Below are 24,375 nucleotides of genomic sequence, written 5' to 3'. Positions count from 1 at the left end.
CTGTGCACACTTCAGAAGAGCTGAGTTATCAGGGTGACTGGGTGTTGCATAGGGGTCAGCCTCTGCCTCTGCAGAGTCAGCTGTATGCACTGAAAGTGTGTCTAAACGTGCACGAGAAATTGCTGTGTATGGACCAGAGAGCAAAACCAAGGCTAAGCTTGCATCAAAAACATTCACAACAATGAAGAGCTGTTTGTTTTTCCCCAACGAGCCATCGCTGTTGCATGGCCCATACAGAGAGGAGACGCAGTTCAAGGACTGACAAAACATACCTTTCTTTTAAAACATTTTATCTCTTTTTATTTGTTTGTCCTGATGGTTTGCTACAGGCAAAGGAGGTATTTAGAAATGGAACTGCACGACACAAACACAGGCAGCAAACTAAGCTGGCGGCATGAAAGGCGTATCTGAGAACACAGAGTTGACAGAGTCAGAGTCGGATTTTGTTCGAGTAGTTTTTAAGATGCTCTCTGTAATGACACTGTCATTGGGGAACAGTTTTACTTTCCCATTCTGACTCTGCTTTGGTTCGTGCACAGGTTCCAGGAAAACCACCCGTTTACCAGTGCTAGCCTTCTTCTCGTCGGCTGGCAGCTCTTGCGGCAGTGCGGAATTCAGTATGGACGGGTGGGCACTGCTTTGGTTCAGCTTCCTCTTCTTCTTTTTCGCCTTACATTGACATGGGCAGGGGGTCAGATAGAGATACAGCAGCACTAAAATAATACTGGCCACACAGGCAGCAAGGGTGGTAAAAGCTGTATTAAATGCTTCATGAGCGTGGGACCTGTTCACTGTGAAATTGCTAACATTTATTCTGACCTCTATGGTTTCATTTAATAGTCTTTTCTTATTTACTGCAATGCAGGAATACAGCCCTGAGTTCTCTAGCTGGGCATCTGTTATCTCCAGGCTGCCATTAGGAAACACCTTGAAGTTATCGGTGTCCCTGTCTGGCTCCAGCAATCTATTGTCTGGACTAACCCAAACAAACTGTGTGCCCGTATCGCTGATTCGGCTGTCACAGTGCACAATCAGCCTGTCACCAACCTGGGCATCATGAATAAACCCAAAGGCTTGGAAAGAGCTGTTGACGGTACTTTCAGAGCAATTCATAACGCTGTCGTGCAGTAAAGGCAGTTTATTATGATCTCTTGGGTCTGACTGCAACAAACAGCTGTACTCATTTTTGAAGTCCACCACCGAGCTGAAATGCCTTTGATACCAGAAGACTAGCATGGAGTACAGGACACAGTCACAATAGAATGGGTTGCCGTGAAGATAAATTCCACTGAGTTGTTTGGCTGGCACTGAACTCAGGCGCTGAACAGGCATCGTCTGGAGGTGATTGAAGGAAATGTCCAGCAACACAAGGTCAGTCAGCTTATGTTTTCCAACATATAAGTCCAGTGGGAAATGCGAGACCAAGTTGTAGCTTAGGTACAGTTTCTGTAATCTGTACAATCCTCCAAAGGCTAAAGACTCGATCTGTGTTATTTGATTGTTGTACAGCAGGAGAACCTCCAACTCCTTTAGCTCCTGAAACACAGGGCTGCCCAGTGTTTTCAGGCTGTTGGATGACAAGTCTAGATACTTCAGATTTGGAGTTGTGGAAAAGCTTCCAGCGCTAATGCTGCTAATGCTATTATGATTGACTATTAAAGTGTTCAGTTTCTCAGACAGCACTGGGACCCATTCAGGCTCCAAAATCCCAATCCTGTTGTAACTCAGATCCAGCCTTTTCATACATTTATAAAGATTTCCTGGCACTCGAGTGAGGTTCTTATTAGTGCAGCTTACGATATCACTGGCACAGATGCAGGCTGCTGGACACATCCCCGGGGCACTGCCACAAACACTCACGGTGAAGACCAAGAGGCACGCGAGTCCTTTGCAGTTCGCTTTGAAAACTCCAAGTCGAGTAGGAAGTGTCCACCAGTGTAAAGACATTGTCACTGTCTTTTAGCTGTCTCCCAGTGCTCCTCGCCACAGATTACTTGTGCAGTTAGCTTTGCACTCCTTGCTGTCAAAAGAGGGATACAGAGGTACAGCACGTTAACATTTACCATTCATACTCTGTGTGATTTCTTATGCCTTTTGAAAAATACTGGGAATTAATCCTTAGGGTTTCATACAATTAATGGTATAATCTAGTTCTAAGGTGACCTAAACTTAACATTGTTTTATGTAAACATGAAATTCTGCATTTGTGTGTCAATATATATATTTTAGATACAGTATTTTTTGTCTTCAAAAAGAATGCAACTATTCTTCAGTCTTCTACAAAGTAATGCAATTTCTGACAGTTCATTTAAAAAAAATGGAAATGTTCCTCTGTGGAGCATGACTTGGCAATGGCAACTCCTACCTGTTTCCAAACCAACACAGACAGAATTCCCAGCAGAAGAAAGAAAAAGCTTCATCCTAAAATGTTTTTTTTCTTGTCAGGTGGGAAGCAGCTACAACATGCTTTTCTTTATAATCAGAAAATGTCACATATTTACAAGCAAAAAATTTTCTCAGCCTCTCTAGCTTTAAATGTCATATGAATTTCTTTCCTTTTTTTATCTTTTAATTTAGTAACCTATGGTTCAGGTAGCAACAGCCTATTTTGAAAGTTATTAAAGTTGTTCAATAACAATATTTTGTATTCTGCTTCTTCTACCTTTGCCAATATAAGCAATGAGGAAGAAATCTATGAAGTGCTTACATCAGGCACAAGTTTTGGGAACATTTAGTAAGGATGAGTCAGCTCTTTCTCAAAACATAGTAAAGAAAAAAAGATTTTGCTTATATGCAGATAGAAAAACCCCAACCATACTCTTTTCTGAGAATATTTTAGAGTCAGTATGGTTTGAAACAGGGATGTAAGATTTGGCACAGTAGGTATTCTGTGCTAAGGGATATGCTTTTCACCATCTTCTGAGAAAATGTAGACATACATAGAAAAGGAATAAACATTTCTGTTGATTCTTGCTCTCCCTGGTACCTGTTTAGAGTTTTTCAGTAAATTCAAAGGTGAGTTCATCTGCATTGATTATTGTCACCCCTTCAGAGTTCAGATGTGGTATTCAGCCCCCACATTATTAACCTCAAACTCATTTCTCCAATCTCACCCACACGTTGGAGCAGTATCTGAGCAGGGCAAACCCTGCAATGTCTGCTCTGTGCTGCTGATAGTGGCTGTGGTCAGGAGCTTCTGGACAGTGGGATGAGGAGAAAGAAGCAGCCTCAGATGGAAAGGAGGAGAATAAAAGAAGAAATTGTATTCTCTGATGATGCAAGATGGATGAAGAAAAGATGAGCCTCGAGGGCAAAAAAATTAAAATCAAGACCTACATGGTGGAGGGCAGCAGGGCAAAGGGATAGTGAAAGAAGGGGAGAGAGAGAAGGGTAAGAGACTCATAGGGAAGGAAAAGCAAAACCAGGGGAGGTGGATGCTAGTTGAGCATCATCACTGTCACTGAAGAAACTGAGGAGGAGGTAGTCTGAGGATGTGGAAGTCAGTTAAGGCATATGAGACTGGAAAAGCAGATGAGAAGGGTGTAAAGGGAAGGAAGAGGTCTAAGCAGAAGACAAACAAGAGTTTCAGAAGGTAAACCTTAGAGCACACCTCTCCAGAGAATTTACATCTGCTACTTAACAACCTAAGATTACTGATGCAATTAATTAATATGTGCAAAAAGCAAAAACTTTCACTCCTCCTCAGTTCTTTATTCCCCTCTTCTGTAACCTCTGCCAATCTGTCAGGCTGCTGTCTTCAGCTGAAAAATCTACTCTTCAGTCAAGTGGTAGAAGATGTGCTATGAAACTAAAGAGCTGAACTTTCTAATGACCCACTAAAAGAAGAAATATGAAGGCAGCATGGGAGAATGGGACATTTCACTTTTCACAGGAACTTGTATATGCATTGGCTTTGTTTGCATTCCAAAAAAAAAAAAAAAAAAAAAAAGGAAAAAACATTAGGAGAATTGCAAGACTGCCAAGTCAAATGTTCAAAACTAAAGTGTCAGAATTACATTTTTCTTTCCATTTTAGATTTTATATATAGTCCTTGGTTATAGGATTGTTCAGTTTTCCCCCAAACCTTTCCTGACACTGTGCACAGGTTCTGAGGAAGAATAGGGAAAATAATGGGTGATTACATCCAGAGCTTGATAAATCCTTATCCCTGAGAACTGCAGCTGCCCTAGCCTTTGCCACAAAATTCCTGTGAGATCAGGCAAACTATGTGAACTGGTGACTATTACAAAATAATGAACATATTACAGCCACTAGCTTGGCACCTCTAAAATAAGGAAATTCTGCATGTTAAATTTGGGAAGGACTGATCTGAGGAAGTCCTGAGGTGAGACTCAAAATGCTGTGAGACTCTATCTGGCACTTCTGATTGCACAGGGATTCCTTGTTTATACAAGGGATATACTAACATGGTTTTAGCTATAGAAATATTGTAAAAATAAATTGATTGGTTTGAATTAAAGTTTAATATCAGGATTCATAAATTCTTCTAGGCTTCTGAAGTCTCCTGAAGCCTCTAACTGCATGGGGTTTTCAATGGAAAGTTAGGAATCCAGAGGAATACTTTTTAACCAGTCCTAAGCTTCTTACTTAGTTGTTTTTGCTAGTTAGGTAGTCTGTAGCAACACTTCATAGACACAAGTTCTTCTAGAAAGTGAGACCTGTGAAGCACTAGAGAAACTGCCATCAAAAATAATTACATACCATGGTGTGAATTTGTATGGAATACAGACATAAGGCACAATGAAAAAACCCTGGCAGATGAAAAAGGTATTTAGCAATTGCTCATTTAGTCAGTCTACTGTATGAAGCAAGGCATCTGAAAACTACATTACCAGAAAGCCACACACCTGAAGACTGGATTATAAAACATCCACAAAACAGGAGATGAACACTTGCTGCAAAGGTTGCCTTTCCCACCAATGTGTGAAAGCCTGACTCTGCAAGCTATGTAGCCTAATTTTTAATGTAACTGCACTTGCAACAAGTGAATGGCACTTAAAAAAATCATCTCCCACGCTGAAAATAATTGTGATCCTGGAGATACTCTGAATGGGATGTACCAAATCAATGCTCAGGTTTGTAAGTGTTACCAAATTTAATACACTAGCTAACCTTGCATGTTTGCTTCTGTCCATGCCTAAAATTATCTCATCAGAAACTCCAAGCTAGTCTGCAACCAAATCCCATGGGAAGACACAGATCAGTCACAGTTTATATCAGCATAAAACCTTTTAGTTCTAAGGAGCAAAAACAGTTTGCAAGGACTAAAAACTGGATTGTCCATTTTCAAGGCTCACTGGAGTTGCAAAATGAAAACTCTTTCAGATAACTAGTCTGTGTGGGCAAATCCAAATTATAGACATCCTAAACATACCACAGAACACACAAGAATATTTAGAGAGTACTCTGATTAGCAGAAGCCTTCCTTTCCATGCTCAACACATGGTGTAGTGACTACATTCCCAACAGGTTCTTTGCTCTTTTGGAGAGTAGGACTGTTGAGCTGCAACCTGCTCTTCAACCTGTGTTCCCCATATCTACTGCACAAATTACCCAGGATGTTCTGCAAAGCCTAGCATGTTCAACATAAATATTTACAGAGTATGTGATCATTTGAACTTACTCAAAATGTCTGCATAAACATTTCTGGGTTGTAATGTGTTAAGTGACAAGAAGAACAAAGCCTACAGTAAGCCCTATATTAAAAACCTGGCATTTTGTTTCATCCCAGTAACACTACTTCAGGTCTTAGAGAAGACTTATTTTACAAATTTCAATATTGCATATTTTCTCAAGAGAGATACTGCTATTGAATACTATCAGCTATGTGTGCCAACAGACTTTGGCCAAGCACTTCACCACTACTTCTTAATGAGCTGGGTAGATACCTTTTCTGATTTATAGTAAAGTGAAGGACATAGTTGGGAGTTTTGTTCTTGAATTCAATTCAATGAAATAATTTCTCTGTGATGTTAAAGTGCAATATTTTGAGTTCAGTGCCAAAACCACATTACTCCCTAAGATGATTCATCTGAACAGTAATGGTGCACATGCTTCTTAACTGTTCAAGAAGAAAAGTGGGACATATCCCGATATCATAGGGAAAATCCTCTGCGGTCAGAAACAGCAAAATTGACTACAACCAACCACATTTGAGAAAAGCTAAGGATTCAGTTCTTGTTTTGAACTTTTAAATGTGTTTGTTCCTGTTTTTTGTTTATTTCCGAGGGGGTTGATTGTTGTCTTGTTTTTAAAAGTAATGAGCACTTAGACCTGCTTATGGAAAAGGGGACTGCTGGGCAACATACAGTCTCACCATCAGTTATCACTTGAAGATCAACTAATGTCCTAAACACTCCTTTCTCCTTTTTCTGGGCTCTCTCACTAATGTGACATTAATAATATCTACAGCAGTTTTGTTATCCTCTGTACGTACCTTTAGGCTTACTGCTGTTTCTCCAATGGAAGCTGTGCATCAAACTACCTCTCCCAGTTCATTTGAGACCTTGCTAAAAAATTCTTTTGTGGCACATCTCCTAATTTAAGCAGTGGATTGGACTGGAGATCACAATTCACCTGAATGATGTTTTGCAAACACTACTATAAGGCTTTTCACTGTTAAAAAAATCATATTGGTAGATGCTATTCTTACTGTAAAGCATTTTGCTGTACATTGGTGATGCAAACAGTCCCACATCTGGCTGGTACTTTCAGCACAGTGAAAATGCAAGTATTTGCACTGAACCCTGCTGCCTGCTGTACTACTGCAGGAATAGTGTTGAGCCTCTGGAGAGATCAAGCACTCGAAAACATTGAAGACCTCCGTTCATCCTCCAGAAGATTCACACCATTTCTACATCCCCTACCTCCTTCCCTTGCACCATATCTCCTGTGACTGTCTTCTCTTGAGTCTTGCCCCACTCTCAGCAGCCCACAAGACATTAATACATCTCTGCACCTCTCACTGACTTCTGATGTCCACAAAGGTGCTCTCACCCTATACCAGTCTACATATCAGATGAATTAGGGCTGTACTAGTCAAATATAATAATACATGAAATAAAAAAAACCATGGCTCAGGTGTTCGTTTTCTCACAGCCCTATTTTTTTTCTGGCATGACATTTGACAAAGCTTCCTCATGAACTCAGAAGCAAAAATGATTTTTAGAATGGGGTTTTATTAAATTATAACAACAACATTATACAAGTATAATTATTCATGCTTTTAGTCCCAACTTTATGAATCCTGTTCAAGTACATGTTACAGCCATTAATTACATATAGACTAATGGCATCCTAGGCAATAAGTATTTTAAAAAGTTACATTTTTAAGGAAGGTCTGCATAAACTCGCATTCCTTGTGTGTGTGTGATACTGTCAGAGGAAATATTCAGCCACCTTGCCTCAGTCTCCAGGCTCTACTCTGCCTTTATCACTCCTGAGTGGAAAAGGCACTCTGCATCAAATCTTCCTGACAGCTGTGCTCACATCTCTGACTCAACAGATACAGATTACCCAAACATCGTAATCCATGAGATTTAGTGACATGATGGATTGAACAGCAAAGACTGCTGGTGAGCTACATCTGGGAGGTGTCTTGATACACTGGACTAAACCCCTGAACCGGGCTACACTGTGCTTGGTGCAGGACCTAACAGTGATGAAAAAAATAGCTTTACATCATATTTGCAGCAAGCTGATCCTGAGATCAGCAAGGCAAATGGAGTGCTTCCTCCAGCCAGCATCTGGCCAGACCTCAATCGTGCTGAATTAGAGATTAATTTGTCCTAGTAACCTTAGCCAGATAAAACGATCATCTCCCACTAATCCCTCACTAAAGATTGAATTTCCTTGAAGAGAGATTTTTTCTTAAAACATGATAACTCCATTGTCTTAAAGAAAACTGAGACACAGAAGAACAACTAGGTGACGTACAACAGAGCCTCAGTTGGACTAATCAACAGTCTCTTTACAGCACCAGCTATGTAAGTCAACATCTCTGCACCTCTTATCCCTCTGAGAGAGTACAAGGGAAATATGCATCAGTGAAACAACAAATTCATCCTTTTTTTTTCCACGTTACTTTGTAAATCAAGCTGCAACCAAGCTTCAACCTTGAAAATTACTTCAGTTGCTAAGGAGATCAGCAAATAATTAAGAAAAAATGCAATGATAAGTGGCAGTGCCTATTACAGTATCGGTAACCAGTCTCCAAGCAATGTCAGATCTTACGAAAGTTTAGTTGCCCAGCGAAGGATCCTCACCGCCTCCAAAATTTTATCTGAGGGCTAAACTTCACAGAAACCCCCTTGCATACGATTTGGGGGGGGGGGGGGGGGGGGGGGGGGAGATGTCTCCTGCCAGTCTCACGGCGGGGACTGTCCGCTGCAGCCCCAGATTCCAACCGGGAGTCGGCAGAGGGCTAAGTTTCGGAGAGCCCAGCGATCGAACAGGCTAAACCGGCATCGGACCTGGGGCACCCACAACCATTCCGAGGGGTCTCTGACCGACTCCCCGGGCAGGCGCGGCCACGGCCTCCGTTCCGCGGCAGAGGCAGGGACCGGCTCTCCCCCGCCCGCTGCCGGGCTGCGCTCGCCCCCGGCGGCCCCTCTCATTCCCGACTCCCGACTCCTGCCCCTCCGGACCCTGCCCCCCCGTCATACCCCGGCTACCGGGGGGATGTCTGCTCCGCCACCCCGCCGGGCAGCGTTACCTGGAGCTTCTGATGGCCGCTTCATGTCCGGGGAGCGCGATGCCGGCCCCGCCGCCGCCTCCAGCCCCTGCCCCGCATGCCGCGCTCCGCTGGGCTCCGGGGGAAGTTGCGGGACGCCGGGAGCGCGGCAGCGGCTCCGCTGCGCTCCCCCGCGGACGCAGGCAGTGTTGGCCCGCTGCCCCCGGGAACGGAGCTGAGGCCCGGAGCTCGGCACCGGCGGCGGGTGAGCGGGGAAGGCGGGAGATTCCCAGGCACAGCGGCGACACAGCGGGTTTTTATCCCCTCCTGCCTACGCCCTCCCGGTCTCCCCAGCCGCGCAGCGCCCGACCCGACTCCGCGCCGCTCGCCCCGACGCCCTCCCGGGCGCTTCCGCGGCAGCGGGACGGAGCCGTCGGTGCCCCGGGGGAGGAGCGCCCCGGCTGCCCCCGCCCCGCCCCTCGCCGCCCGGGGCTGCCGCCGCTCCGCCCCGCTCCGGCCCCGCTGCTCGCCCGCCGCAGCCCCCGCCGACAGCGGCGAGGCTCCGCCGCCCGGGTGGGCTCTGCCCCTGCGCTGCAGCCAGCGCAGCCCGCCCGCGGCTCCTCGCCGCCCGCGCGGGGTGGGGGCACAGAGCCCGGGGAAGCCCCTTCGTCGGGGGGCGCAGCCGAAGGCACGGCTCCTCGTTAAAAATGCACCGAAACTCCCCGTGTGCGGAGATGGAACCGCGGGGTGCTCCTAGGGCATTGTGCTAGCTCTTAGAAATCGTCCTCCCGTTAATTAAATGGTGAAGCCCCACGGAAGCTCCGTATTAAACTAGGCTTTGATCAGAGCGGAGGAGTCTATCAAATGATAAAAGGCGTTATCTAAAATTAATTGCCATGTAGGGGGATTCTCTTGACCGTGGAATCTGTGGGAGAACTGCTGCAAATCCAATTGAGAAGTGTGACCAGATCATGAGGAGGCAAAGCTGAAGCTGAAAGTCAAAGAACACGTTTACTTCTGTTTCACGCCGATTTTAACCTCCCCCGGCCAAGTTTCTCATGACATCTCCATCATAATTTAGAGTACCCTACATTTAGAGACTGAAACTGAACACGGGCTACTTTAGCAAATAACAGACATTGTGGATTTATTGTCATTCAGACATACAGTTTGTAGAACAGTTCTCAGCAAATGGGCTTGCATATTAAAGCTGCGGCAAATCACACTTTTCTTTTAAGGGCACGTAGCAAAGTGGTTTTTAATATGAGGGTTTGTGGCTATATATGAAGCTAAAAGGCTCCTTGTCCTAGAATTCATCCTGCAGGCAAACAAAAAAAATTTCTTTACTATGATACAAGGTATATGTTAAAAATCTAATTCAATATAGATCAAAGCCTGGTGAGATATAGGTGATACAGCTATTTTAAAAGACTTTTGGGGCACTACCTTATCATAAAAATTCAGCTTTTTATTAATTGTTCTTATTTTCTGCTTAATTTCTATGCAGTTAGGCTATACAGCACTGAAGTAATTTTAATCTTGAGGTTATCGGTTGAACACTGATTTGTTTCAGACTCTCCATTGGAATATTCTTTTGTTTAAGGAAGTATGTTGTCTTCATTTATACTAAACCATTAAACTTTCCTGATGACCTTGATATGACTAAATACTGGGTGAAATTTAAGTTGATCACATTACCAATACAGTCTGAGGAAGAGGGTAATCACTTTTGTTGTCATCCTTTCCCTGTTTTCAAAACTGAAAATGTTGAGCCTGAATGCTTCCTAAAGAATTATGGAATGAAAATTCCTTATGTGTTACCATATGGAGCAGCTGTCCATTTGTAAGTTTTGTGCACACTTTGATTGAGGTAAAGTGGTTTTAAAATACTAAGGATTTTTATTGCAGCTTGTTCATACCTCAGTAAATGTGGAGGACTGGTAGGTGCAAAGTGACAGTACTGCTTGTAGCTAAGTTATTTAGATTCCAGCCATGAGATCTGGACATAGGAATAATTGCTCTGGGGAAGGCAGGATCCAGATCAAAGTGAAGTGCAATACTTAAGGCAATTAGAATTTTGATTTTCAATTTTATTTTTCTCATTAATGCTGTCTGGGATATGCTTTTTATATTGGAGATCTCAAAGACCAGATGCTCAAAAAATTGATGGGAGTTGTGATCATCCTTTCATGAGTTGCTCAGCTTATGGAGAGAGGTCATCTGCCAATAAGCAGACGTTGCAGAGAAATCATGATCAAGGGATGCATTGAACAGTCTGAAAGGAGTTCAGAACCACAGGATTCTTGCATGTCTAAAGGACTTCAGAACCACGGGATTCTTGTAAGTCTAAAGGAGTTCAGAACCACAGGATTCTTATAAGTCTGGAAAGAGCTGGTTGTAAGCCCAGCAATTCTTGGTTTCTACTGCATGCTGACAAATTTTAACGTGGCATGATGCAATCTAATTTTTTGTGCTATTTCACAACATAAAGGTGCTTTTGTCACTAGTTACATACTAAATTAAAAGGAAGATTGCTTTTTAAAATCTAATTTGGATGAGAACAATTGGTATTTGTCTTTCCTCTACCAGATAGCACTGATGTGAAAACAGTACCTCTCCAAAATCTTTGTTGATCAAACATGGGCACAAGCTGTGTGAAGCTGACAGTACATTAATTAGGACGTGAAACTTCTCTTTTGATAATCTGTACAAATGTAAGGTTTCTGGCATCACCAATAGAGATGCTTATTGCAGAGAATTGCTGATGGCTGTCTGCTCCTTCCATTCCATCAGAAATGTGCCTGTGTTTCCCTGCCCCTGCACTGAACTGTCTATTAGAGTGGAAGTTTTTCAGTGCTTGTTTTCACATCCTGTGCAGTGCCAGACAGACTGATGGGGCTTGATAAGATCTTTTAATAACAATATTTACCATGTGATCTTGAAAACCCCCACAAATACAGAAATGGCTCTAGTATCTTCAATATTAAGTTTCTTTATTAAACCCACAAATTTATTACAGTTGTATAATGAAATTGATCTTTAAAAGACATTTTCAAAAGCCATTTGGCTATGGGGAGTTTACAATACCTTCATGAACAAGCAGTGTAACTACTGGGCTAGAGATTAACTTGGAGAGGGGTACTGAAAGAAAGGAATATCCTCCTCCTCTACTCTTACACTCTGCTTCTGGCAAGGGCATGATTTTTCTGCCATAGTACTCATGCAGGAATAAGGATTTCCTGCCTCCAGTTTAAGTCCTGGTTACATACATTATAGCCATTGGATATCACACAGTAATAAGGGTCAGAGAGTCATCTTCCTTTTTTTTTTTTTTTTTTTGTGATTCCCCTCTCTCTTTCATTGTAAGTCCAGGGTTTAGGGTACTTCAGTGAGCTGAAAGAAGTGGCCTGCAGTCCCTCTGCATGAACTCTGAGCCCCCAGAAGAAGATAGGGTTGCAAGTTGCACAAGGACATAAACGCAGATTTGTGAGTACCTGAAGGGAGTCCTCTTCCCCCAGCTGGCACAAGTGTTTTCAGGAAAGTCCACACCAAACAGTTGGACACCAGCTCGTGGGCCAACACTTGGCAGCAAACACATGGGCCATGGATCCTGTCTGGACTTCACTGTGAGACACAAGCACACAGGCTTGGTCCTGTCAAGGCTCTAGCACTTTTGGCATGCCCTGAAGCAGAACATGTCCTCTGCCCTGTCTGTGTGACTCTGGGAATTCTGCAGTGCCTCAGGGCATGGAGAGAACAAAAAGCAGGTCTGGCAGGTATGGCTGTGGCAGACAAGTGTTTTAAGGCTCTTATCAGCTGATAAGAGAAAACTGTCACTTGAAAGTTGCACTTTTAGGATAGTTTATTGGGTCTGGCTGAGATGGAGTTCATTTTCCCAGAGCAGCCCTCACAGTGCTGGTCTTTGCTTTGGTAGCTAGAGAGGGGTTGATAACACACCAGTGCTTTGGTACAGCATCAGCTCTCTCTCTCAACATCTCCCTGCTCCATGATAGGCTGGGGGTGGGCAAGATCCTGGGAGGGGACAAAACTAGGCCAGCTGACTCAACTGAAGGGATATTCCATACCATATGGTGTCAGCTCAGGGGTAAAAGCTAATAGATGGAGGAGGAAGGGGGGACTTTCATTATTTACAGTGTTTGCTTTCCTGAGCAACTGCTACATGTGCTGCAGCCCTGCTTCCTGGGCAGTGGCCTGACATCACTTGCTGGTGGGAAGTAGAGAATAAAATTATTGGGTTTTCTTTCCTCTTTGTTCATGTGCATGCAAACTTTCGCTTTTGCTTTAGTAAATTGCCTTGTATCAGCCTATGAGTCACTTTCAATATCATTTTCTCACCCTCTTCAGTTGGGAAGGAGGGAATGGGGAGTGATCGAGAGGCATGGTGGGTACCTGGCATCCAGCCAAGGTGAAGCCACCAAAAATGATGATGATAAGGTTGAGTTCCTATAGGTTGGGATCAGGGGGAAGGCTACCAAGGCAGACATCCTGGTGGGAGTCTGTCACAGACCATGACATCAGGTTGAAGAGGTGAATAAACGATTCTGTAAGCTGCTGGCTGACGCTTCATCAGTCCTTGTTGTTCTAGGAGACTTTAACCTGCCTGATGTCTGCTGGAAACTCAGCACTGTGGAGAGGAGGCAGTCTAAGAAATTCCCGGAGTGTTTGGAAGGAAAGTTCCTGACTTGGGTCACCACAACCCCCTGTAATGCTACATCCTGGGACAGAGTGACAGGAAAGTGGCCCAGTGAAAAAGAACCTGGGGGTGCTGGTAACAGTGGTGGACATGAGCCAGTGTGTGCCCAGGTGGCCAAGAAGGCCAATGGTATCCTGGCTTGCAACAGAAATAGTGTGGCCAGCAGGACCGGGGCAGTGATTGCCTCTCTACACTTGGCATTGGTGAGGCCAGACCTCAAATCCTGTGTCCAGTTTTGAGCCCTTCCCTTCAAGAACAGCACAGAGGTGCTGGAGTGAGTCCAGAGAAGGGCAGTGAAGCTGGTGAAGCGTCTAGAGAGTAAATTATATGAGGAGTGGCTGAAGGAACTGGGGTTGTTTAGCATGGAGGAAAGGAGGCTCGGGGGAGATCTTATCACTCTCCACATGAGAGGAGGTTGTAGCCAGGCGGGGACTCATCTCTTCTACCAGGCAGCCAGTGACAGGATGAGAGGACATGGCCTCAAACTGCACCAGGGGAAGCTTAGGTTGGACATAAGGAATAATTTCTTCCCTGAAAGAGTGGTTAAACATCATCCAGGAAGGGAGTGGAGTCGCCAGCCTTAGAAGTGTTCAAGAAACTGGAGATGGCACTTAGTGCTATAGTTTAGTTGTCATGGTGGTGTTGGGTGAAAGGTTGGACTTGATGATTTTTGAGGTCTTTTCCAGCCTTAATTATTCCATGACTCCTTTTGGCTCTGCTTTCCAACTAGTTTGAAGCTGAGAACAACTGAGACCCTGAAAACAACTCTTCTGTTCTACCAGGACACTACTCACCAGGCTGCTCAGTCTCCAAGGAATCAGACTCTTTTCTTCTTTTCTCTTCTTTGTCTTCTTTTTTTCTTTTTTTCTTTTTTTTTTCCTGCTGAAAAGCTCCTTTCTTACTCCCACATGGCATGAATGCTATTTATTATCCTAAGGACAAAGAAAATGAGTCTTTAGACCAGTGTGGGGATGTGAGAAGATTGTACTCACTCTATACCTGCACAAGTGGTTCCTCACCCTCCATACTTAGGCATTCAGAACTGACTTTTCTTCTTGTCACTCAGACGTATTGTGTTACTCCCCGTTTTCACTTTCATAGCTCGGCAGATCTAGGGGGGATGTTTGAAGACATTACCTGTCCACCAGTGCCATCTTTTCTCATTCTATCCTCAGAATTGTGATCAGCTGGTAAGTACTGTTGAAAAGGAATGTGTATATTTGAGAACAAAATCTTTATGCTACTTTTATTTGTTGATATAGTCCTGACTTCTGGCCCTTTCTACGTTCAAATGTCTCTTTAGTACTCAAAATATTGATTCCTCAGTTTGGCAGATTTGCTGTTACTTGCAGTCCTCCCTGATGTCTTTGTTTTTTCAAGGATTTCATAAGACCAAAGATGGTAAAGATATCATCAGATACATCTTAAATATCTGTGTTTATCAAATTGATTTACTTTACTTGCTGTGTGCTGGCACCATGAATTTTGTGTATAACTTACTGAACATGCAGTTTATGTCCTGGATAATTTCTAAAACATTGGAAGAGCTTAAACTGAGATATTCTCCATCCAAAGGTGTGTTTCATACATTGAATAAAAAATAAGTGAATAGTCTGAGATTTTTTATTTTCAGATAGATTTGCTCTTGAAATCAAAAAGTTTGAAAAAATGGAGGTGTGAGTGGCTTTGTGTGCCTTGTGGATTTTTAGGATCTGTAAGTCTTTGAATTTGCAGATCTCAGAAACACCCAAAGACCTTGTTAAGCAGTATTCAAATCTTTCTTGCATATTTATATGCAAGGAAGGCATTGTTAAGCACTAGAGGATAATTTATTTTCATTTCCTGTTCCATAGGCAGAACTTGAGAAAATGTTACAAATTAACAGTAAGTTATTGGTTCACTGAATTGAGCCTTTAAAAGTGAGGACATTTGGGCAAGTAATTTGTCATGGCCTTGAGCAGTCTATTTTAAAGCAGTGTAGTAGCTTTTCTATGATAACAGGTAACTTAACCTTTAAAATGCAGTTCTTCATGCAAATAAACCTGGGTAATGGACTTTAAAAGGTGATTTTGCATGCCCTCAAGCATTACTTATTTCTTGGAACACTATGTCTCTCTCATATATCCAAAATAAAGCAGGAAATGTTTTTAGGGCACCAGATTAATTTTGCATAATAATGGAATGTAGTGACGTCCTACAGTAACTGTAAAATATTGTCTAAAGAGAGAACGTGCAAGTGGATTTTCTAATGAAACATGGATACTACCCCACAGTAATATATAAACTATTTGTGAATACTCTAGATTTGCAATATCAGTCGTGAGGTAAAGGAAGATGGACAACCTCACTCTTGCCTTCAATTGCTCATGGATACAGCACTTGAGTAGCTGTATTTGTCAGGAGTTATAGTTCAAACTCCTTTTGTGCCTATGCAGTACTGGTAGGAGATTGAGAAGGTTCTTGAAGTATCTTATATTGAGTGTGTGACTCATTTAATTGGCTCCTACGTCCTGCTCCCCCTCATACTTTCATGGTGCTTTTCTGCACATTTTCTGTCTCATTCCAAGACTCCACATACTGAATATGGCAGATCATGAGTGGTCAGTCTTAACCATCACTGGAACTACAGAGTGGGAGAAAGCACAGGAGATGCTGCATTGCACAGGAAAAAAAAAAAAAAAGAAGAAAAACATAAAAGCCATTTAAAACTCCACCTAGAAGATCAGTACAGCCTTCCTCTGCATCTCCTTCTCCCTGAGGTGTGAGCTGTGGGCCTCCATTCTGAGATCAGTGTGTGGAACTTCAGATCACAGTGCCACAGGGTTCTCCAGGCTGACACAAAGACACCAGATCTAGTACATCAGTGCTGTGAGTTTGCTCAGGGGGAGTGTGGGGGTGTAGCTACATGGCTGAAAAAGACAGGCAAGTTTCTGACACAAGTTCCTTCAGAAGGGAGTTAAAGATCTCTAACTCCTTATGACGATGAGTTATGGCTGCAAGTCAACAGAAATACCTTTTAGGAGATGTAGAACCAATGTTTGATTTTTACATTTTATAAATAAAGAAACCAAATCTCCTAACCATTATGACACCTTTCCCCAGCCTGTGCCCTGTTTAAATCAGATGTTTTACCACTCACTTTTAACAAGTGGTTGACAAATAACATAGGAAAACTAAGCAGGAAAGAAATAAAATTGTATATTACTTTGGTGAACAATGCTTGCTTTGCAAAGGGTTTTATGGTCCATAGTAATCCAAGGTAAAACTGCTCTGTTTTTCCTTCAGTAATAACATAACCATCCATTAATATTAGTTACTTTTGGGAAAAAAGGATATAAAGAAAAATCTGTTCAGAATTGTCACTAAGATCCTGGACATGAAGGCAGCTTCTGTGCTTATTTCTGTAGGCAATATATCATCTGAAAATAAAAGGACACATTCCCCCTTATTCATATCCAAGCATCTTGAAAGCAGCAAGGGTGACTGCGAGGGTAGAATTTTGTTTGTGTGCAGACTCATGTTGATTATGCTGCTAATGCTTTTTGTTACAGCCATAAGCCAACACAGTGCACTGCAGCAGCTCCCTAATGTATTTCTGTATGCATCTCCATAATGACCAGGTACTGCCTTCTTGTGTGTGGTGCCTTTGGGAGTGCTGGGGTGACCTCTCTCGTGGAGCATGCTTCTGACCCATTCCACATTTTGCAGAGAACCTTTACCTTCTTTCAGTTTCAGGACAGAAATGATTGCAGTGTTGTTCCATGCCGTTTGCTCTGAAGTAAACTTGTGTTTGCAGAAATTAGAATTCCCTGTCCTGCTGTCTCAGTCTTGCTTGTGTCTTGTGCAGAGGTAGAGGTCAGAATCAGCATCTGTTTTAGGCTAAGTTCATAGTAAGGGGTACCTGAGAGTCCCCTTTAAACCCTGATATTTGTAAGAAGGGGAATACTGATTTAAAAAACAATGTATTTTCCTTTTTTTTAAAATTTGGCTATGTTTTGAGGCATATGATCTGACAAAAGTTATGAGACCTAATATGGCTTTGATCATATCCCAGTTTAAAAATAGCAGTTAATTCTGCTATATAAATGAATACATTTTTATTGAGAATAAATTCAAGAACATATTCTGCATTCTTGTCAGTGTACTCAGCTGAGGTTGTGGTCTTTTCTAGTAGAGATTTGTTTCTAAAACACCTGGATGGCTGATAGCATCTGAGCACTTGGGTTTTGAAAAATGGAGAACTGAGAAAAAGTAATATATTCAGAATAATCAGAAAATATTTCAAGACAGCTTATACTTTGAACCTCAAATATATCTGAGAACAAATTGACAGGTCTAGAACTTGAGACTGATTTTAAGGTGGGGAAAAGAGTATTTTGAAAAATGATTACCCAACAAATGAAGGAGAGAATCATCTTTTTGTTTGTAGAAAAAAACCCATTATGCTGGAATAAGAAGCTTCCACAATCCATTACTTTAGTCACCACCTCCAGTAGCATCAAGTAAAGCAGAAATGTTTGGGAGCATGAGAGAGCATATGGTAAAGACTTACCCTCTCTGTCTCCATGTTTATTTCTATTCTTACTTCAGTGTTCTGAAAAAGCAATTATTTATTGCAAATCCTGAAACAAGGAAACTTTTTTTCAATCTTTGCATTTTCACTTGATTACAAACTCCTTTTGAAGATTTTCATGTGAATAGAGCATCTGCTGGGTATTCTGTCCAGATGGAATCTCCAGTAAAGATGAAAAGCTCACGTTCACTTGCTTGGTTCTTCTTTCCACCGTCAGAGCATTTGCTTGTTACTTCTCCTTTCTCCAAGTGATTATTTTTATGAAGTTGTTGGTCCAACACTATGGCTGAGACTTTTGTTCCTCTGTAAATGTGGCTGAAGATTGAAGTCCCTGGGGAGACAGACAGCTCCAGCGACAGACAGTCTGTCTGCACAAGCCTCATTTCCTTGAGACACCATGTTAGAAAGAAAACAGCTGAGATGGATTACAGTGCCCAGTCCCTGAAGAAGGAGAAGTGGGAGATAGTGTAAATTGGCTCTGCCATTAGTGCCTTTAAGAGTGGGGGACTGCAGTCAGCTTTGTTAATGGTTATGTACATATGGTATAATAGATTTCAGAAGGTACTTTCACTTAATAGCCACTGTAGCCCCATTTATGGCTGACTTAATTGATAAGAGACTGAACAGAATCATGTTGGTAGGTATTGCTGAAGTTAAAATTGAGAAATTCTGGTAAATGACACTTTAGAGTCTTCTGACCTGCTCAATTCAAAAAGCTTTAAATATGTAGGAGAGAAAGGACATCCCTCCATTTATTATTTATTCAGGTAAATTCATCCACTTATCAGTTTCTTGAACTGTTCTTACTTTTTCCTCTCTTGGGCTATATTTTTTGCTAACAAGAATTTTCAGATCTACCAGAAATTTAAAATACAAAATGTGAGGCTAAGATCTTCATGACATCCAAATTACTTTTTTTTTTTTTTTTTTTTTTTGCCCAGGACATACTCATCTCTACGATTCTTGTCAGTAAGTAACCAGAAAGAAGAGATTTATAAAGCAGATGTCACAATGTCAGATCTGCCTTCAGCTGATTTTCTGTAAGGTTATTAGCGCATGAACTACTGTGTTCAAGGATGTAGAAAAAAAGCCCAAACTTTTATTTGCATTAGTAAATAAAATATTTCAAATGTAAAGCCTACACTCCAAGCAGTGAAAAAAAAAATTCCATTCTAACCTTTGGAAGGAATTCTGCTCTTTTGCCACAAGAACCTATCTGTTTTTATCAGACAATGATATTATGATTTTATAATGAAAATTATTTTTATTGTAATAAAAATAATTATTGTGCCTTCACAGATGACTGTGGCTATTTTCCATTAGCCATCTGACTGCTTGAAGCTTGAAAAACAACACATGGTGGGGTAAAATATCTGCCATGTTTTAACCAACTGTGTCTGCTTTTCTCTTCTGGTAAGTTCCTGGGCTATTTTTTTTTTGGCTACAGAGAACATCTGCTTTTAATGAACACAAATAAGTCAATAAAATTCATATGTACATTATGATGAGGTTTCCTTCCCTTTCTGTGTAAATATGATTAGCATTTTGAACTCCAGATACCTTCTTTGGAGTTTAATATAGCTCCTTGTTTTTTGGCATCAATACAATAATAACGATTATACGCATTGGAAGAAGCTGCAAGGAAGTAACAATTTGTGAACCTTCTGTGGTTATTCTTGGCCTCACATAAATCCATTAATACATTTCTCTCTGCAATTCCTAGAACTGGTTTCTATATTCATGCTTGTGTCCAGTATGATCTTTCTAATGTCAGTGGGAGTGGAGACAATGGTAAGATTAAAACCCAAGTAAGAATCTGAGTCTGTTTTAAGTACTAGTTCCTTTTTGGTAAGTTTTGAGAGTCAGTTTTTTTTAAATATTAGAACAACTTTGTTTTCTTCATCTTTGGCCATTGCTGCCTATTTCAACTTGAACAGTCTGTACCCACACAGCTTCTTTTTTTTTGTTGTTGTTTAGGGGTTTTCTGATGTGACACAAAGTTTGCACCCAGCCAAACATCAAAGCATGTTCTCAAACAGTATGCATGAATCATTTTACTGAGGTATCAGGTCATCTATGCTCTTTATTCCTTTTTTTAATTGGTGCCCTCAGTAGCTGCAGGACTATTTAATCTTTGTATGACCACAGATTTTTTGGCTGGGAAACTAGAAAGATGTAGCCAGTACTCATCCTATTTTCCAGCCTTCCCTATTCACCTGTGGTGGTGAGATCCAGCAGTTGTCTGCTTCTCTCACATTTTTCTGAGCTCTGCCATAATTGTGGAGAAATAGTTCAGTTGTTTTTGAAGGAAATAGAAGTTCATATGTTAGACAAAAAAAAAAGTTTGGTATATTTGGCAAAACTCATGTAACAGCTAACATCACCTGAGCCAAGCCACTGCTTTTGAGACATGGCATTTCCATTCATTTCCATTTTATTTAGCTGAAAACATAACAAAATTTTATTTTAGCCAGACCTGATTTTAGGTTTAATTTGGACTGACAGTACATGGCTAATAGATACTTGAAGTTAGAGATAAGGTATGTTGTCATGTAAGTTTATGCTCTAGTTTGTTAGTTTGTAATATAAATTTTTAAGAGATGACCAAGGGATTAATTTTGCATTTGGTGGTAACACCTTTTTTTGTTGAGATAACTGAGTAATTCTCACTGTAGGTTTCAGGTTTTGGTTGCTTCTAGCCTTGTAAATATTTCACAGTTGGAGCAAAAATATCCCATACTGTCTTGGTTTGTGCTTGATCAGGAAGTGTCAGGCATTCAGGCATTTCTGAAATGCTATAAAATATGTCTAGGGAAAAAAGGAAAAATGAGAAACCAGTGTTTCCTGTGTTAACATTCATAATGTATTTTTCCCTAGCATCTCATTTTGCAGGAATTTGTGAGGAAGTAGTCAATTTGTAAGTCTTTGAATAATTATGTTTTGCACATTAATACACAACATACTTTTAAAGATTCTGCCTGGCTCTGGAAATGCCCTAGGCTAGGATAAAAAACTGTTCTTTGGTCTTGAACTTGACATCTAAACTGGGAGTACATCTCTTTTTTTTTTTTTTTTTTTTTTTTTAAGGATCACTTCTGGGGACAGAGCAGCTGGGAGAAGGGAGATTCTTCTCTAACAGTAGGGAAGAGGAGTGCTTGGAGGTGGGTATGAGAGAAAAATGGTAATGGAAAATAATAGTAGGCAATAGGTTAACTGCACAGAGAAAATTTATGAACTAAACTCTAAACTTTAAACTCTAATAAAACCCAAGTTTTATCCAAAAATCAGGTAGTCATAGAGGAGTTTTAGATGGGAAGGAACTGTTGGAGATCATCTGGTCCAGCCTCCCTGCTAAAAGTCAATCCAACTGTGAAGTCAGATCAGGTTTCTCAGGGTTGTGCCTAGTTCCAGCCTCTCTGAGTAACCCTTTCCCATATCCCACTTCAGCTTGTCCGAGCTGAGAAAACTTTGAGCCTCTTTCCCAGGCAGATAGAACTGACAAGCTGTCTCCTGAGTGGGAAACCTCTGAATCACTCAACGCTGCCTAGTAACATTGGGTAAAATTGTTGATTTCAGTGTAAATATTGGCAGTGGATGGCAGTTTTTTGTGAGCTTTCTGACAGTGATTTTCTGTGAGACTTGTATAAAATGAGGTGAACAGGTAGCCTGCAGCATCTGGCTGGAGTTACAGGGATCTCTGCTGTATTTCCCTCATTTTTGCTGCATTCAGGTATGTACTTTCTCCTCTGTCTTCTGTCCTTTTCCCCAGTTTACCTGTTTCGAATCTAATGGGAAGGAGATCTTACTGGAAACTAAGCTTTTATTCAGCTAAGCCTGCCTCTGCCTGAGCCACCACCTGCTCCTGATGGACACCCCACTCAGCCTGAAAACTTAGCTTGGCAGAACTCAAGGTTCTCAGGGAAATAAACTTTACAATTTATCCTGATATCAACCCCAGCACATCATGTAATACAGTTAGTTAGGTAAGATTTTTTAAGAGCATTGCAAAGAGGAAATAAAAATAAAAAAAGGAAAAAGCAAGTTTTGTCCCTATCCCTGTTATACAAAGTAATTAGCAATGTTTGAAAATCCAGAACAATATTTTGATTAACAGTAATGGCTTGTTTTAAACTTGTATGTCTAAGCTTTCTAGGTTAAAAAAAATGTGCATATGTCTTGCGTCCAAAAATAATTTCAATGTACAAGTATGGCCAATATTTATGTCAGCAGCAGATTTGGTCATGGCAGTATAGCATCTGGCATGTGGGATCGGCAGCACAGTCAGCTGTTGTGTGGAATAGCAGCCTTGGGTTTTATTTGTGATTTTTTTTGCCTATTTTCCCAATTATCTACACATGGAGAAAAAGAAGTCAGGAAAAATCCCTGCTGTGAGGCTTCTCTTTGAAGGTGTAAGGTGATGAATACATAATTCGTTATGTGGGTTTCATTAACACAATCTTTCTGCTGGTTTTCCAAGGCAATAAAGCCTATTCAATCATTCTGCCTGTGTATCTGTGTATCTCTGTTCCACGAGAACAAAGTTTTACTCTTTACTGTTTGGTGTTAATAACATTTTCTCAGATGAACAGACCTTTTGTTATTAGGTTACTTTAATATAGTACCTATGCAGATGAGTAAGGGAACCTTCCCTGGTAAAAAAACCTGCAGATTGCCTGCTCTGTTTGGCCTGTTGCTGACCAGACACCTGGTGAATGCTGCTCAGCAGCTCAGCACAGCACAGCTGGAACCAGCCCCAGCACTGGGCTTGGAGGGTGTGGGTAGTGAGGGGCTGTGGGGCAGGTGGGTGGCACTGTGACAGGCAGAAGGAGTTCATCACAGGCAGGGAAGCTGGAGCCATCACGACAAGGGGAAATGCAGCACTGCAAGATCCATAAGATTAAAAGCCTCCTTAATTCCTTTGTTGAAAGAACTTGATACTTTTTAACTTAAAAGTGATATATCAAATTTAAGGCATGGTGATGCTTTGTAGTAAGCTGTCCATTATGGCTAAATACAGGCTCATGTTCTTCTGAACTCTGAAATCAGATCTGAAGCTTTGCTGGACTTCTATGGACACACAGTTATGCTTTTAGTGAGCTTGTGTTTGACCTGGGACCAGTACACTCATTCCAAGCTGATTAGTATGCTGTGTACTCTAATTGTTTCTCTAGTACACTTAATTCACAATGATATTTATATGCTGCATTAGTACTTAAAACCTAAACCCCTTTTTTGTCAGTAGTAAAAAAACATGTATGACTGAGTGACTGATAGAACATTTCTGGTGGTGAAATAATTGTTATTAAATACCATCAGATTGTATGTTTTCATTTTTGAAGTCCTTTTCTTAAAGATCTGATAGTTCTCCAGCCAACCTTCAGAAGACATATGCAAGGCCAGGAAAGTCTCTTTGGAGTCCTGCAAGGTTCAAGTCAGGCAGAAGGTTCTACCCTCCCTCCCCATGGGCAACAGGTAATTTTTCAAGGTAAAGACACTCTCAGGGACAACTACTCCTGGGGAAGAGAAAAAGGTGTTGAAAGATGAAGTGAAAAAACTTGAGCACCCTTGGCTGGAGAAGTGGCCTCAACTCTTCACAGTCCGCTCATAAAGAAAGTACTGCAAAGGAATTGTTTTTGTGTCAAACTTGCTTGTGGGCATTTAGAGGACAAAGTGCTTTGTATGGTGATTTGTGCCAGACATCTTGGGACCATTCAGTGTCGTTTTGGACCTCTTCCAGTATTTTGAGATGAAAGGGTGAGGAAAGAATTGATCTTTCCATTTTTTTAAAATGTGGTTGGATTTGCACTGCTCTGTGTTTGTTCCTTTCCAGTGTTAGATGAAGAGCAGTTCATAGTGAAGTTGCTCATCTCATTTATCAATTTTTATGCACAAATTTGAAAAATATTTGTGAAGGTGGGTCCTATGACTATTTTAGTTTCACAGATTTGATATTTCAGGAACAGAAATAGATAATGACAGACTTTCTAAATAACATCAATTAAATGGAAAAACTGGATGTATATGTGTTTGTTGCCTTTTCCCATGCCATTTTCCACAGAGATTTGTCTAACAGTTGCTTCTATTTTGATGTGGGAGCTATAACTTCTAAAGGGGTTTTAGAACCATGAACACATGGTTTCTTCATGGAAGGAGTAGCCAGCTCTTCCCTTGAACGTTAATAAAGTGAGCTAATTATATTTACATCTATTAGGAGGTGAAGACTTTAGAAAATGAAGCCTGATTATGGAAAAACCCTAATACCATCTCCTTCCTGAGTAGGTTTTGCTGTAGTGTCTCTGTTTGGAGTGAAATGAGTATTTAACTAAATTAAATGAGCTTTGCACTGAAATGAAAACAACAGGCCTCCCCTTTAATTCAAAGTAAACACTATTTCTG

The 24,375-nt window shown here is 41.3% G+C and overlaps 1 protein-coding gene across 1 annotated transcript; it reads right to left on the bottom strand.

The window, feature by feature from the left end:
* Positions 1–273: 273 nt before the first annotated feature.
* On the bottom strand, positions 274–9,116 carry AMIGO2 (adhesion molecule with Ig like domain 2). The gene is made up of 2 exons (XM_059847018.1): positions 8,735–9,116; positions 274–2,020 (listed from the first exon to the last, which is right to left on the bottom strand). Exon 2 carries the CDS (start codon positions 1,945–1,947, stop codon positions 382–384), a length of 1,566 nt encoding a protein of 521 aa, XP_059703001.1. The 5' UTR covers positions 1,948–2,020; positions 8,735–9,116; the 3' UTR covers positions 274–381.
* Between the last annotated feature and the right edge of the window lie 15,259 nt (positions 9,117–24,375).

Source organism: Haemorhous mexicanus, chromosome 5 (assembly GCF_027477595.1).
Source record: "Haemorhous mexicanus isolate bHaeMex1 chromosome 5, bHaeMex1.pri, whole genome shotgun sequence".
NCBI classification, from domain to species: Eukaryota; Metazoa; Chordata; class Aves; order Passeriformes; family Fringillidae; genus Haemorhous; species Haemorhous mexicanus.
The sequence above is the reverse complement of the archived record's forward strand: the minus strand, read 5'-3'. Positions and strand labels throughout refer to the sequence as shown.

Excerpts from the sequence above, each read along its gene's own strand:
- AMIGO2 (XM_059847018.1), bottom strand. The coding sequence starts at position 1,947 with ATGTCTTTACACTGGTGGACACTTCCTACTCGACTTGGAGTTTTCAAA.